At 28.8% G+C, this 15820-nt stretch overlaps 2 protein-coding genes and 1 pseudogene across 2 annotated transcripts; 1 reads left to right on the forward strand and 2 right to left on the reverse strand.

Annotated features, from left to right (window-relative positions):
- The first annotated feature begins 234 nt into the window (after window positions 1-234).
- LOC100305943 (OXS3-like protein) lies at window positions 235-1664 on the forward strand. The gene is made up of 2 exons (NM_001358535.1): window positions 235-660; window positions 1125-1664. The coding sequence occupies exons 1-2, from the start codon at window positions 287-289 to the stop codon at window positions 1456-1458; spliced, it is 708 nt and encodes a 235-aa protein (NP_001345464.1). The 5' UTR covers window positions 235-286; the 3' UTR covers window positions 1459-1664.
- A 7562-nt stretch (window positions 1665-9226) lies between these two features.
- Window positions 9227-10265, reverse strand: LOC121172680 (NAD(P)H dehydrogenase (quinone) FQR1-like; annotated as a pseudogene).
- A 149-nt stretch (window positions 10266-10414) lies between these two features.
- Window positions 10415-11930, reverse strand: LOC102665128 (eukaryotic initiation factor 4A-3-like). The gene is made up of 4 exons (XM_041006859.1): window positions 11829-11930; window positions 11274-11492; window positions 11044-11124; window positions 10415-10462 (listed from the first exon to the last, which is right to left on the reverse strand). The coding sequence occupies exons 1-4, from the start codon at window positions 11928-11930 to the stop codon at window positions 10415-10417; spliced, it is 450 nt and encodes a 149-aa protein (XP_040862793.1).
- Window positions 11931-15820: the final 3890 nt, after the last annotated feature.

A 15820-nucleotide genomic window follows, 5' to 3' on the forward strand; every position in this document is an offset into this window, starting at 1 on the left:
GCCACATTAGGCTATGTCGAAGGAGGATGATACATGATAGGATGGGTGTATAGAGGGAACAAAAGAAATCATATTTGGATAAAGCCGAATCTTACTTTTTTCTTTCCAAAGAGGAATAAATATTAACAATAAACAATAAAAAACAATTGGATAAAAGTGGAAAAGATCCTTTAATCTTATCCGCCACCTTAGCACTTTCCTTATAAATCATCTCTAAGTACTTTCAAACCTTCCATTCCATTTATAGCTCTCACAAGCCAAGAAAAAAAAAATTAAGTTAGTATGTATGGATGTATGTGTTCTTAGTAATCATAAAGTGCTAAGTCAAATACAAATATTGTTTGTGTGTGGTGGTTTGATCAACAACACACAGAAGGGGTATCTCAAAAACACAACAACATTGGAGATTATGGAGCTAGCGCAAAAGAAAGGATTTCTGGTTCATCATGAGTACGATGATCTTGTTGGTTCTTTTTATTCTTCCTCGACATCTTCTTCTGTTTCTGGAATTTCAAGTGGGTCATCGTTGGAATCTGATTCTTTTGAAGAAGTAACATCCCCTGCCTCTTCTTCTCCCTCATCATCAGTTGATGATCAACTTGTAGTTGTTGCTGATCCATTGAGTGACATGTCTTCTCTCTTTCAACAACTTCCCATCAAGTAAGTTTCTCAATTTCTACCACCAAGTTTGTTTCTTCTTTCGTTTTCTTCCTTCTTTGTTTTTCCATAAACTACCAAATTAGTCCATACTTACCAACAAAAAATTGGTCCGAATAATAATAGGCTTGAGTTTCTTAAATAAGTGGTTAAATGTTTAGACCTGAAATAAGTAATGGGACAATTTTTTTTATTGACAATATTAGTTATTAGTTTTGTTAGAAATCTTAGTGAAAGAGATTTAAACCCATGCCTTATTTTTTCTTTTTTCTCCCTCTAAAGTTATGAGACAACTTATCTTTTAAGTGTATTCAGATCTCAGAAAAATTAGCAATTATGAACACATTTCTATATGCATATAAAAAAATAGTCCAAAGTTACAACCATTAGGTCACTTTGTTTTTAAAAAAATTGGGTGTTTTTGTTTGTGAATTTGCTAAAGTTTGTGTCTTGTGATAATTGTGTAGGAGGGGGCTATCAAAATTCTACCAGGGAAAGTCACAATCTTTTACTTCACTAACAAATGTGAGGAGCTTGGAAGATCTTGTAAAGCCAGAGAACCCTCACAACAAAAGATTGAAGTCTTACAAGAGCTATGCAGGAGGGTTGGCAGAGAGCCATTCAACAAGGGTTGTTTCTAAGGGGGGAATGATGCATTCAACAAGTTCAAGAGGTTCATGTTCTTCTTTGGGAAGGGGCAGTGTCACTAACTTCATGGGTAGTAATAGTAGGCCATCAATTCCTTCTCATAGATCTACCAGCACTAACACCATCCCTAATCAAACTGTGTTGTTTGCTTAAAAGGGATTCTGTGATGTTTCTTTTTTTTGTTCAACCAAGGTTTTTGTTTTTGATGATGTGTAGATTAAGTAGTTTCATTCGAAGAGAAATGTTGGAGATTGGAGGAAAAAAATAGTACTTTGGGTACACCTAATCTGATTTTTTTTTTTCTTTTTAAATGGAAGTGCCATTCACATGTGCAATTTTGATTCACAATTTTAATGCAATTGAGTTAATTTTTCTGACAACTTCTTCACCCAGAATGTAATCAGAGGTCTTAAAAATTCAAAAAGAACTCAATTACTTAATGATAATCATAGGCTAGATCAAGTTATGTATTGCCTAAATTAAGTGTGATCATTTTATAATTTTGCGGTCTATATCTGACATACCCGACTTAACTAATGTTTGGTTTCTTAATCTGTTTAGAGAGTTTTTTTTTTAATTTTATTTTATCAAGATTTTAAATAAGTTACACGGTTCGTTTTTAAACAGACAAATAAAGTAAGAGTTAATAGGTCTGTTATTGAGAAAAATTAATAAACTTATGAACTAACGATTTTATAATCAGACCAATAAATTCATAGACTTGCAGATTTATCACATTAACATGGTTAAAACTAAAATATATTATTTTATAGATATTAAAATTTGTTTAAATAAGAAGTTTAATACTTCAGCTGTTAAAATAACGCTATAACATTATATATTATAATTTAATATTTTTTTATTAAAAATAATATTATTTATAAATTCAGCAATCTATAAAGTTTAATAGACTTTTCTAAAACCTTACAGCCTAACTTACTTTATAAAGTTTATATTGAGATAAAGAATGGAAATGTATTTTTGAAAATTTAGGGTCCATTTATTTAAACTTATTTATTAAAAAAACATTTTTTAGTAAAATAAACAATTTTTAAAAGTTTTTGGTATGCTTATTTAAACTATTTTTCTATTTTTTTAAAAGTATTTTTTAAAAAATCTTCTTTTTATATACCAAAAGTACTTTTTTATTTTAAACAAACAAACCCTTAATTGCACATTCCCAAATTTCAAGAGCAAAATAAAGAAGGGAGCATTTAATATTTAGAAATAAAAAAAAAAAACGCTTTTGCGCTCTCTCAATTTTCATTACATACATTGAGGGGTTTTTTTTTTTCACAAAATAAATCAGGCCTTAAACTTTTAACAGGTGGTTCGGCATATTTTCTTCGCTAATTATCATTGTTTATGGTTCATCCCATTTTATTAATCCCACCTAATTTAAAGTTAACAGTGATGGATTATAATTTTATAAATTAAACTTTAATTTGATCTGGAACGAGTTTGATTTATATTTCAAATTGTTATAACCTGGCTTAGAATTTAAAATTCTTTGAAAAATTATAATTTTTTTAGTTTAATATCATTTTATCTCTAGATTTTTTTTTTAAAAAAAAAAATTGATCCTAACAGGGATGGACCCACTGTTGAGAGTCCCATATCGGATATTTAACAAACTTGATAAGTGCTTATATAGTTGGGTAGATCATTCCCTTATAAATCGGTTTTTAAGGGGATCTTTAAGATGTCTTTGTTGCACTTTAAATTTAATATGGTATAGCCATATTCTGACTGGTGGGTGCCCCCAGCTAGGGGTAGAAATGAGCCAAGCAGCTTGTCTAGCTTTTTAAAAAGGCCAAGCTCAAACTATAAAAAAAGTTTATTAAGTTTGACAAGCTGACTTGTTTAACTAATAATAATAATAACTTTATTTTATCAAATCTTATCTTATCCAGATTTTATTATCTCTAGATTTTATTTTATCCAGATTTTATTTCGTCCAGATTTTATTTCATCCAATCTTATCTTATCTTGTACAGATTTTATTTTATTTCGTTTATGGGCTTGGACTTAAAATATATTTGTGAGCTTTGGGGCTGAGAACCTATATAACAGTACCAAGGTTTTAGTTTAGGGAGTTTTTTTCAGAGAGGAGAATAATTCTAGGATTTTAGAATTCTAGTTTTTATTACTGTTCATGCACACTGTTCACGTAGAATAAAATTCGTTTTCTACAATTTCGTTTCGGCTTCAATCTACAGTTTCGTTTCTATTGATTAATGGAAGACTAAGTCTTAAACATTGTTTTCTCTTGAGGATCAAGCACAACTCTCTTTGAGGTTTTGTTATTATTATTGAATACTGATCAGTTTTTCCTCTTCACCTATTACTTTGTATTTGTTACTATTAATTCATGCATGCTTAGCGCTTGATTAATTGTCTCTGCGCTTAATTTACATTTATGCTTAATGATCAGTTTCGTTCATGATTAATTGGTGTATGTGTTGTTTAATCACATAATGACAGCCTTATGTTAATTTTCGCTTAGGAATTTAATTTAGGGTTGGATAAAGTGGTTGAACTGATTAAAGAAAAATTCTCGTAACTTAGGATAAGAGACTTGCTTGTGAATTAAGGGGAAACATGTTTTAATTCTGTTATTTTCTAATTCAAATTTGTTTGCTGCTTAATTTACAAAAACAAACAACCCCCAATTCGTTACTGTTTTATTATTATCTGTTATGAACATGGTTGACCATTGCTCATTGGGAGACGACCTAGGATCACTTCCTAGATACTGCATTTTTTTAATGTTTATTTGATTCGGGTACGGTCTCGATCAATAGTATATAAGATATGGCTTGAGTAGACTAAGATGAAATTATTGTAGATATATTTTTTAAAAAAATATTTAATATAATTATATATTCAAAAAATTGGATTAAAAATTGTTAATTTAACTAATAATAATTTTCGTTTGGCTATATTAGTGTAAATCATCTCTAATCCATACATTTTTTAATGTTATGCTCTTTTTATTTTTCTTTTGATATACTTTGTGCTTTAACAACTTGAATTCAATATGATTTTGTTTATTAATTATTTTTGGATTTTTACATTACTTATACAAAATTTTATAAGTTTCTTTTTTTAGTTAGTATTTTACTAGGGTTTAAAATAATTAATTAATCAAATACGTCTTTAAGCAAGCTTTTAAATAAGCTAGTGGGCCAAACCAGACTTTTATGTAAGCCGAGCCGAGCCTTAAAAAAAAGCCTATGACAGGTAATGAGCCAAGCTCAAGCCTTACATATTCAACTCAAGCCGAGCTCAAGCCTAATAAAGCTTGGCTTGGCTTGGCTCATTTCCACCCTACCGCCAACCCTCGCTTTGTGATGACGAGCCCTGGCTTGAGGGTAGACCACCCCCTTATGAACCCCTTTTTAAGGGGGAATCTTTCGAATACCTTTGCTGCACTTTAAATTTAATACCCACACTTTGATGTTTGCGGGGGCCAATTTCATATAACAAATATACATAAATTTCTTTCAAAACATTCAATACAAGAAGATGAAGAACAGAAGGAAAAGGAGTTCTTATTATGGCATTGAATTGTTAATTTGTCAAGCTTCTCCTCCGTCTATCAATTGTATATTCTGATTCTCTCTATTTAAGATTTCATGAGTGCCCAATTTTTGCTTTTGTTTAGCATAACATTGATGGGGTTTCATTTGGGCCATGCGATGGATAATAAATTCTTTGGCGATTGCTATTTCCACTCTTCCATTTTGCTAATGTACTCTCCTTTTAAATTTGTTTACCCAAAAAACCCTCTCACAAGAAAACAGATTCTGGAATTTATTTACACTCCCCTCTTTCTGGAATATAATTTCTGGAAGGCTATTCTATGTTATGAACTTCTGAATCTGATTACACTTCCATCAAAAGCAAATACATATATGACTTCGGTTGCAAAGCATGGAAAGGAAGAACTTTATTGCATGTGCGGGTCACTACATGCTTTCATTAAAACTCTAGAAGCTACTAAAAATAACTTATTTATTAAATAATTAAACAAAATTTTTAATAATTAAAAATTAACTAAAATTACTTTCGAACATAACATAGATATTAGAGAGTATCACAAACAGTCATGATTAAAATATATATTGTGATTTTTTTATAAAAAAAGTCAAATTACTTAATAACAAAAGTTATAAATATAATTTAATAAACCAAAAATACTATTTTAATAAAAAAGTATAATAAATAACTACTTTTTATTAAAAAAATCAACTTGTATTCTTTTAGAATTTTAAGAATATTATTCCCTAACATTCTTATTAAAATTATAGAGTCATATATTTTTTGGATTAACATATTATAGGTGTGGGTGTGAAGTATGCATTAAATAACAGAAGAAAAAGATATAAAATATTTTCGAATTTTGCTTATGACTAATTTTTACTTGAGTATCTAGTTTACCAATTTAGTGAGAATTTTCATTTACGAGACACAAATCTAAAACTTTATTTAGAAAGTATGAGTTGATTTAGACTCAAATTAACAATATGTTGACATGTTGTTAATATTTTTAAAGAAAAAAAATGAAGGCGTGATTAATTTAATTAATTAGTTCATTTATATGGTTTTAATTTTAAAAGCTAAGTTGGGATTGTTGAATGAATTAGCGATGATGTAAGTTAATATCTCTTCTTTTTTATTTGTTTAGTAGTTATAGTCTGTGGAGGATACTGAATGGAATCCGACAAGAAAATACATAATTTGGTAACCTAATTCTTGCACAAGGGTCACCTGTTTTTATTTGGTGATGGTGAGTTCGATGCTAAACCGAATTTGATAGTGCAATATAATAAGTTTAAAATTACTATAAAACAAATCAATTTGTCCCTAGTTATCATGATTAGTCCTTTGCCCTGTAGGTTGCAGGGGTAATCATGTGTGGACCTTAACTAATTATAAAAATTAATTATAGGTTAGATATATAGTTAGGTTATAATTGTGTTTAATTGGAATTAATCTTATTTAAATTGATTTAGATATAAAGTTTTGATGTTTTCAACATAATTAAATCAGGACGAATTCAATCATCATAAATAATTATTTTTTGAATAATATTTCAATAAAAATCATATTAATTTGACTATCTTTAGAATTTTTATATAGATGGCATCTTTTAGTAGAATTTGTTTGTTTTTAATCTTTATAAATGTGACTATATTTGTATTTAATCTTCCATTTTTTTAGGATTTTGTGTTCATATATTTTTAAAATTTTAAAATTAATAGATGATAATAACTAAAATGACATGTATTTAATCACGTAACGTCAATAACTTTATGTCTAAATTCATGCTTATTTTCTCGTGAATGAATAACTTTATTGAAGAAGAAAAGCCTCTAAAAAGGATAATACAAGCATTATCAGTCCAAGGCATGACAAATTATATGAACTAATGTTTGTTACATTAATAGTAAATAATAAGAGAGATATAGGGCGGAAGAAAAAAAAGAGAAAGTGGTAGATTTAATCCATTTTGCTAATAAAAATTAATCATTAACATTTATCGATAAAAAAATTAATAATAAATAATGATATGAACTATTATAAAATATTAAAACTTATGAGTTTTTTTAGAAGAAAAAACTTATGAGTTAAAGCAAAAAAAAAAAGCTTGAAAACTAAGTTTATCTATATTCATAAAGAATAAAAACATATTTTATCCCATTTATTTGTAATATATATAAAATGTCAAACTTATCATGGAATCATTAAAAAAAAACCATGATGGATTGACAAACACTAATCCTCATTCTACGTTCTAAAAAGTTATAAGATTCATTAATTAATCAGCTACACTCATGGATAAGATATGTGTGATGAAAGATATAGAGGTCTATTATCCACAAGAAAAAAAGAAAGATATATAGGTGTACTTCTTGACGTTAATTTAAATAAGTTTAAAAAACTTTTGCCGAAACAAATATTTAAGAATGGTTGAAGAAAAAGGGTATTTAAATGTAATCTGTCTATGGTTTTAATTAAAAACTAATGATCTAAGCTTTCAGACAATTTCTTGAATGTAAAATCAACGAAAAAATTGAGTGTTAAAAAGGCTAGCTCAAAAGCAATGTTTAGTTGGTTAAACAAATAACATTAAAGAAAAATTAGTTTAGAAGATTAGGATTGTGTTTGAACTCACATTTTAATTAGTTTTTAACTTTTTTTATTAATTGAAAAACTTATTTAACTATTTGATAAACACTATAAAGAAAATAATTTATACTTACAGACAAAACTTGTCACTAAAAGTCTAAAATCCATAGGTAAATGTATAAAGGATTTTGTCCTACGGACATTTTAGGCCTCAACTTTAAAGGAATATACAGTTACATCTAATAATTTGTCATCATAGACTTTATCTATGAATATATTTTTACCTACTATCACATTTGAGTGTCACTATAAGTAATACCTACAAGTTCAAATGTGTAGGTAAAAGGTAGTAATTTATACCTACTATCTCTAACTATAGGTAAAAGTCGTTTACTTGTATTTACGGTCATATGTTGGTAAAGGCCATACAATAATTATAAAAATAGTTCCTAATTACGCTCTTTGTTGATTACAATTTTTAACTAAAATATATTTTATTTTTTCTTTTAAAAAATAATAGAATTGATAGAAGGATTATTGAAACTTGAAATAGAAGGAACCACCAATAATTTATACACTTGAAAGTTAAAACTTAAAATATTAATTTCTATTTCTTTTGTTTGAATTTCCTGTGTACTTGAATTTCTTGAATTTCATAAGTCAATAGATAAAGACAATCATATGTATAATTCAGAATTTAATTAACAACCAATGAAGAGATCTAGAATATCAATGTCTTTCCAATCAAAGCATTCTCACATCTTCATCACCATCTAAACTATGTTCTTGAAATAACAATATCGCTTATTAAGAATAACATTACTAATATCATAAACTAATATTCAACAAAATATAAGCATCTATATTTAAAAAAAAAAAATTCTTCTGTTTCAAATGGCACATTGTTACTACATCAGCTTCACTAACTTCTATGTTCTTGTAGCCAGATAAGTAAAGATTGATAAGCATGTCCCCTAACCTGTTAGTTAGCAAAATGAAGAAATTGCATGCGAAAATTTTGAAGGTAAAGATCATCAATGGAATAAAGATGTGTAAGGTGGATACCATTCTGATTGTGGTGGAGGAGGATCTTCACAAGTTGAACTACTCATGGAATTTGTGGTATCTATTACAAAGATAGTCACTTAGATAACTGAAGTTACTCATATTAACTATTGTTGCATGTCTGAAATACGAAAATGTTGATGTTCCAAGAGTAGTAGAATATCAATTGCCTATTAGATTAATATAACAATGCAAATATTAGGGACATGACAAGGCAGCACTTGGCAGCAACCCCATGTCCCTGGCTACTGCAGAAGTTGTTTCCTATCATCATTATATTGTAATATTATTGACAAGACTATTTTTGATAGTATGGTCATCGAGAATTAATGCAAATACAGAAATAAAGTTGGCAGGTTATGAGGTTAATATTACTCACCACCAGGTGCTTCATCAATCAGAGTTCCAATCTGTTGGTTAGTTTCAAATTTACTTTCAAGGAAGGAAGGGTGATCCTCATTGTTGTTACCATCATATATTTGTTGAGTATTTTCTTTTGTAGTTTCCTTGCACTGATAAGTTTCTACATTATCATCCTGAGAAAGGAAAAAAATAGAAAGCATTTCCTTTACCAAGATTAGAAAGAGAAAAAAAAATTACTTGCAAAAATAAACAAAAAACTCAATATATTTCAAGACTAAAAAATTGGCAATGATTTTCAAGCAATACAATGGTATGGTTTAATGATAATAGTATGATCTAATATGATGGCAAGACAACATTATGCAACTCGCTTGAGCTTCTTTGTGATGCCGACAATGTACTTCCTTGGTGGAATGCTTGTTGTAACTCAAGCTCACTTGGTTGTCTTGATTCGTCAACGACATAAGTTTCGACACCATATGGACTTTCACCTTGTGAACCAGTGTTGTAGAAGAGTTCAATAGACTTGCCTGCAAGCTGTTGTGCTCTCCTTAAGCCTCCAGTAGCATCTAGAAAGGCTTTATAATGAGCAGCCATCATTCCAAACCTTGTCATGAAGCCATCAGTCTCTGATAGTTCATTGGGGGTAATGACTGGTACATTACTCTTGGGTGGTGCACTCATCTTACCAAACACCTCATTGAGTAGTGTCTTAGGTACCTATTCCCAAGTTCAACAACGTTAGCAAGTTCTATTAAAAAAAATAATTGTTTACAATCTTCTTCACTCACAGGAAAATGTTTACATTTCTTCTCAAATTTAGTAAGAATGAATTTGGAAGCACAATTTTGCTCCAAGAGACTACACAATATAGAGTATAGAGCACAATAATGTTGAGTTGAAAACCATAAATAACAATGTGATAGACATTATACTAGTTTTTTTATTTTATTTTTTCTTAAAAGCATTTATTTCCTCTACAGAGGAATTAACCTTAGGTCTGGAATTGATGTTGCTTCCCATTTGTAATTGCATGCTATGATACAATGGAATGCACATGAAATGTAAATTGACACATAAATACATCTCTGCATAACTTGGCCCCAACACCTTCCACAGAGGAAGCCCCTTTCTTTATTTCTTCTGCTAGTTTCTCAACATGCCCATACATGGAGTAGTACCTGTCAAAGCAATGTTAAAACTACATTTTGTAATTAAAGCTAACAAAAATATGTTCAATTAACTTTATTGATGACATGAAAGGGGAATTGAGAAAAATTCTTAGGGACAATAAAAAAGAAAGGAAAAAGATCAATATAACAAATGACAAGAAACATAAACACAAAAGGTACTTACAGGTTGAGATTTCTATAGTAGTTGAGGCCCCAGTTAAGCATGTCTTAGTAAATTTAGAAGCATAATAAGTGACAACTTCTTGTGAGAGCCAAGTGAGAAGGGGCCTCGAAGCATCATAATTGGAACCTGCTCATTCTTTGCATAGGATTGGTGATCCAAGTCTCCGACTTGTTAGTATGTTCTTGATTACTTATTCAATGCTATTGTTGGCAAACTCAGCTTCTGCCTTGCCTAGCTCCTATCACACGGATTAACATATATCAAAACTAGGATCAACTTAATAATTATCAGATAAACTTCTCTCATAATCTTGATTATGGTGTGAACCAGAGAATAGGAACAATCAAACTCCAATTTCCAACTTATGCTACATGCATCTTTGTACAATTGCTTACCAACTTTAAACAGTTTGATTAAACCTATCCCAAATGAATTTTTTCCTCTGTATCCTTTTCTTTTTATATCTATTACTCTTAATTAAATGGGAGATGATCCCCAATTGCGTCAAGATTGCAGAATCAATTTTACATAAAATTTATTTTTACATTTATAACTTAATCTAAAGTCACGGTCACTTATCACCTACAGGCTACAAATATTTAGATATTTTTTATATTATCCTCCAATAATTGAAATTTCAGCTCAGCAATCAATATTAAATTGCAAACATTTACTATATGAAACTTAAATATCATATCCGACCGTAGAGAACAACACCTAACACAATAAAGGGAAAGAACCTTATAAGATTTCAAATTGCATAAATTTGTTTCTAGAATTCAAATACATTAATAGAGATGAGGACAAGGGAAAGAGAACCAGAAGGTCAAGTAGGAGATATCTGTACACATCATAAATTTTATATTTAAACCCTTTGCTCAACATTTCATCAGATTCTTCCTGATATCAAAAAGAAAAATATAAGACAGTCCTTGACACATGACAAGAAAAAAATGCAATCAACTTTGACTAGTGGAAAAACAAACTCACAAAACTAGCATCCATATAGCCCTCGTGCGCAATGTTCTCCTTTTGATCATGTCACAAACTTGGCCAGGAGTTCCAAACACCACATGAACTCCATACTCAAGTTTCCTTATGTCTTCTCCCACACTTTTACCTCTAACGCATGCATGAGCTTGTATATTGATGAAATCCCCAGCAGCCAATATAACCATCTCAATTTGCGAGGTTAGTTCCCTCATTGGTGACAATATTAAAGCCTGAACCCTGTCAAAAATTAAAAAACGAACACCCCATGTAAATACCTAGACAACAAAAATCTAAAATATAACGCACTCAGTTAGATGTGAAACACACACAACCATTTAACAATACATTCTTAGAATATGTTTGAATGAGGGATTTCAGAAAGAAGCAGCACAAACAATATAGGGACACTAAGTGCAGGTTTAGATTAGCTTATTGCATTGAAAACAACTTATAATCTAAACCGACAACGAAATAAAATAGAAAATGGTGTAAATTAGTTATGAGCCCTAAAATCGAATCGATCTAACATCTATGAACAACAGAAAGGGAAATTCGCATTGTAAATCAAATGTATAAGAAAGGGAGAGATCGATGGAAAGGAAAGAAGGTACCTGGCTAAACTTGGTTTGGAGTTGGGAGTTAACCTCATCGAAAGCGTGATGGAGATTGGAGAACTCCCTGCGAGCCTCATCGGAGACCAGAAGCTTTTCCATTCCATCGGAGCCTCATTGGATAAGATTAAGTGTACAATAAGTTTTAATTTTATCTAATATTTGGTTATGTTAGATAACATTTATATTTAAACAAAAATAATTATTTTAATATGTATTTGTTATATAGGATTTTACCTGCACTATGTATTTGTAGGTAGAAACTTTTTAAACTTTATCTACACCAATGAAATGTAGGTGTAAGTTTAATAGGATTTTACGAACACCAAAGAATCATAGGTATACGTTTGTTGAAATTTTACCACCACTGACTATTTGTAAGTATAAATTGTTTTGAGTTTTACCTACACCAAATAATAATAGGTACAAATTTTTGAATTTTACCTATGATAAACAATTGTAGGTATAAGTATTTTTTGACTTTTACCTAAAGTAACTTATGTCTGTAGGCAAAAGTCTCCGTAGACATATGTCATTTTTTTTTGTAGTAAAGTTGTTTTTAATAACGTTTTTTGAAACGTTCTTTAAATTAACATTTTTTAAAACGTTAACTTTTAACTTTTATATTTAGGTCATGTTTGGCAAGATATTTTAGCTAATCTTCTTTTACTAGATGAAAAACTTATTTGACTATTCAATAAACAAGTTTTTTTTTAGTAGTTTCTTAGTAGCTTTTAACATTTTTTGAAACTCTACCTAAAGTAATATTTTTTAAAATGCTAGCTTTTAGTTTCTAGCTTTTTATACACCACTGGAAAATATGCATCCTACATCGGTTAATTTACACATATGACAATGGTTATTAACCGTCGTCGTAGATAACATCATAGAAAGTCTTCACTTTTTATGACAGTTTCATAAAAAATCGTCTTAGAAAAAGATATCCTTCTAAAACGGTTTTTAACTAAGAACTTAAGAACTATCTTAGAAGGGTGTCTTTTTCTAAGACGATTTTTTATGAAATCGTCTTAGAATGTATTTTTTAAAACAAAACCGTCTTAGAGTTTGTTTTTTTTATAAAAAAATATATTATTTAAAAAAATTAAAGCTTCTAAGATGATTTTGACCTAAAAATCATTTTAGAATGTCATTTTTGTAAAAAAAAAATAATAAATTATTTTCTTCATTGTTTTTAATGCTTTTTTTATCTTTTAATTATTATTGTAATGTAAACCACTTATTATTTTATTTCAACATGTCATTATACATTGATAAAAAAATATCACACTAACTACATATACAAAAAAGTTAATTTCAAAAAATAAAAAGCACAATTAGGAACAACAATGTACTTTATGATATTTAATTTATTATTTCAACATTATATTTTGTCTTTATTATGTTTTAAATAATTTTATATTAGATGATTTGTTTTAACTATTACACTAATTAACATAATAAAAATATAATATCTACTTAAGTATATTTTCTTATATTATTTTAAACTTGATTAAAAATATTTTAAGAAATAATATAAGATTAATAGTAGAATACTTAACATGAAAAAATATAACATAAAATAGTAGATTATAAATATATTTATTTTTTTTTCATTTTATACTTTTCAGCTAATTTAGTAAATAACTTTACCGAATACTTATAATTTAATAAGTTAATTTTTCATCATCCGATTATAAATTTTTAACCAATTTTTCAACTTTCAAGCTAATTTTTCAACATGGTTTGTGATACTCATAATAATTTATAATTTTATACAATAATAACTTATACAATTTTTTTTAATCTTTTTCATCACATCATTTATTAAAGCATCCACATTGGATGGCTGCATGACTTGACTTGGGAAACACATGTTAGTGAAATCATCATGGCTCGGGAAGCAACTGCCGATTTTGTTGCGTGTGGAAGGTTGCTTGCAAGGGACATTTAGCTTGCTGAAGCATCATTGCTTAGCTTATTAAATTAAAAAATTATTATTATTATTATTATTTATGAAGTTGGATGGTAAAAGATAGATAATGTAACGACCCTTTTGGTTAAAAATGATAATGACTATTTTTTTTTTTTACCGTTGAGAGAGTGTTAACAATGATAACGACTTTTTAAAAATGAATTATTGTATATGAATATCATGCATAAATATTTTTTTTTCACAGCTAAAACCTCTCAAATTTCTCTCATTCTCACTCTCAAAAAATTCTCAACTTCTTTTTTTATTTATTTTCAATGTATCCAAATCAAAATTTATTCAATATGAATACATGGTTAAATTTAATGCAAATTATCAACAACCCAAAAATCCAATGATGTAAGTTTTTTTTTTACCAATGGAAGCACCAAAAATGAGAGTTGTTTCATTGTAGATATTAAGTGCTTGGAGTTATTTTTGTTGAAAAAAGTGAAAATAAATAATGTATACATATGAGATCCATTGGAAAAACACAAAAAAAAAGAGTTATTCCATTGTAAATGTTCTTACATTTCAAAGTTTTTTTCTTTCTCTTTTCTCTCTTAATTAGCTGTACAAATTATTGTACAAGCAGCATTTCTCTTTTTCTAATAGCGGTTTGTTATTTCTTCTATGCAAACAACTTTTACAAGGATTTGCTATGCTTGTGTTTGTGAATCGTGCCTTTTTCTTCCCTCGTTTTTTGCACGCACAATATTGTTGAAATTAAATCTTTCTTTTATCTTGCCGTTTTAGTGGATTCTACATATGCATTGCTCAATATATACTTTGCTTGGTACTTTTGCTTCAAATGCGATTTCATTTGATTTGTACAAAGTATCTTTCAACTCCTTAACGAAACTTCTTCAAATGAGTTAGATCAGCGAGTAAGGCTGTTTTAGATAAATCACTTCATACCCTTCTTAATTATGTGTTAGTCTTAAGTCTTCAGAATGTAGTGTTTTAGATATGCTAGCATCAAGCTAATACATTTAGGTACTCATTTGATTTTGCATAGCGAACAACTTTCTTAGTTCAACATTATATTTGTCTACTCTTAAAAAAAACATTATATTTGTCTAATGATTTCAAGATTATGAAATCATTAAAACTTTTAATGGTTATGGAATTATTAAAACATCTAACACATGAAATTAAAAGCTTGGTTTTATATAAAAAAAAAGCTCGAGGAAAAATATAGATGGTTAGATCTTATTATGAATGATTAAGAATAAAAATATGAAATAAAAGTAAGAATTATTGCTAGAAAATTTATTTGTTTTGCCCAAAATAAAGCATGACTTTTAAATTTTACAGGACAAAATAATATTTAATAATTAACTTTTATATTTATATTGATAATGTGATAATAAGAATCATAAACAATTCTTTCTCCTTTTTTTTAGCAAGGGACGTAAGCAATAACGAAATTTACATGCAAGTGAATATATAAAGTCCTTTTTTTAAAAAAAAAATTGACATGACTACAAAAAAGGTAGATAATAAACAAACAAAGCAAACTGTGAATACAACACTGCAAAAGGTTTACTACTGCACAGATTTGACGAGTAGAATTTAAAAGAAACAAAAGATAAAAGGAAAAAAGGGAAAGGATTGGATTTGTTAGCAGTAAGCGAAGCAGTAGGACATTAATTTGGTCAAAGAAAGATTCATGTATGGACGAATCTTAATCATAATTATTAATAAAGAAAGCAAATTGCAGCTAAGAGAAAGCAAAATCAAACGCAGCTTGGAGGTGGACCAGCTGGTAGATGGCTGTGGGTGGGGTCATCAGTCATCACCATAGTGAAAGAACAATTTTTTTTTTCTGGACCAGTACCACTAGCCACGTCCAGGGTGGAATACACAAGTTGTATGAGAAAGGATATCATAGAAAAAAAAACCTTACACAGCAAAAAGGGAAAAGTGGGTCACAAGGAAATATCGTCCTTAAAATTATGATTCCAAAAGATTCGGTTAACACCTAGAAGAAAAAAAGAAAAAATGTAGTATTAAGTATTAA

The sequence above is a fragment of the Glycine max genome, chromosome 11 (assembly GCF_000004515.6).
Source record: "Glycine max cultivar Williams 82 chromosome 11, Glycine_max_v4.0, whole genome shotgun sequence".
NCBI classification, from domain to species: Eukaryota; Viridiplantae; Streptophyta; class Magnoliopsida; order Fabales; family Fabaceae; genus Glycine; species Glycine max.

What these genes read in the sequence shown, in the direction of transcription:
- LOC100305943 (NM_001358535.1), top strand. Translation starts at nt 287, where the DNA reads ATGGATGTATGTGTTCTTAGTAATCATAAAGTGCTAAGTCAAATACAA. An exon ending in TTTCAACAACTTCCCATCAA is followed by an intron (nt 661 to 1,124) that starts GTAAGTTTCTCA and finishes ATAATTGTGTAG; the next exon opens with GAGGGGGCTATCAAAATTCT.
- LOC102665128 (XM_041006859.1), bottom strand. Translation starts at nt 11,930, where the DNA reads ATGGAAAAGCTTCTGGTCTCCGATGAGGCTCGCAGGGAGTTCTCCAAT. An exon ending in TGTTTGGAACTCCTGGCCAA is followed by an intron (nt 11,125 to 11,273) that starts GTTTGTGACATG and finishes TTTTGATATCAG; the next exon opens with GAAGAATCTGATGAAATGTT. An exon ending in ATCTCCTACTTGACCTTCTG is followed by an intron (nt 10,463 to 11,043) that starts GTTCTCTTTCCC and finishes TCCGTGTGATAG; the next exon opens with GAGCTAGGCAAGGCAGAAGC.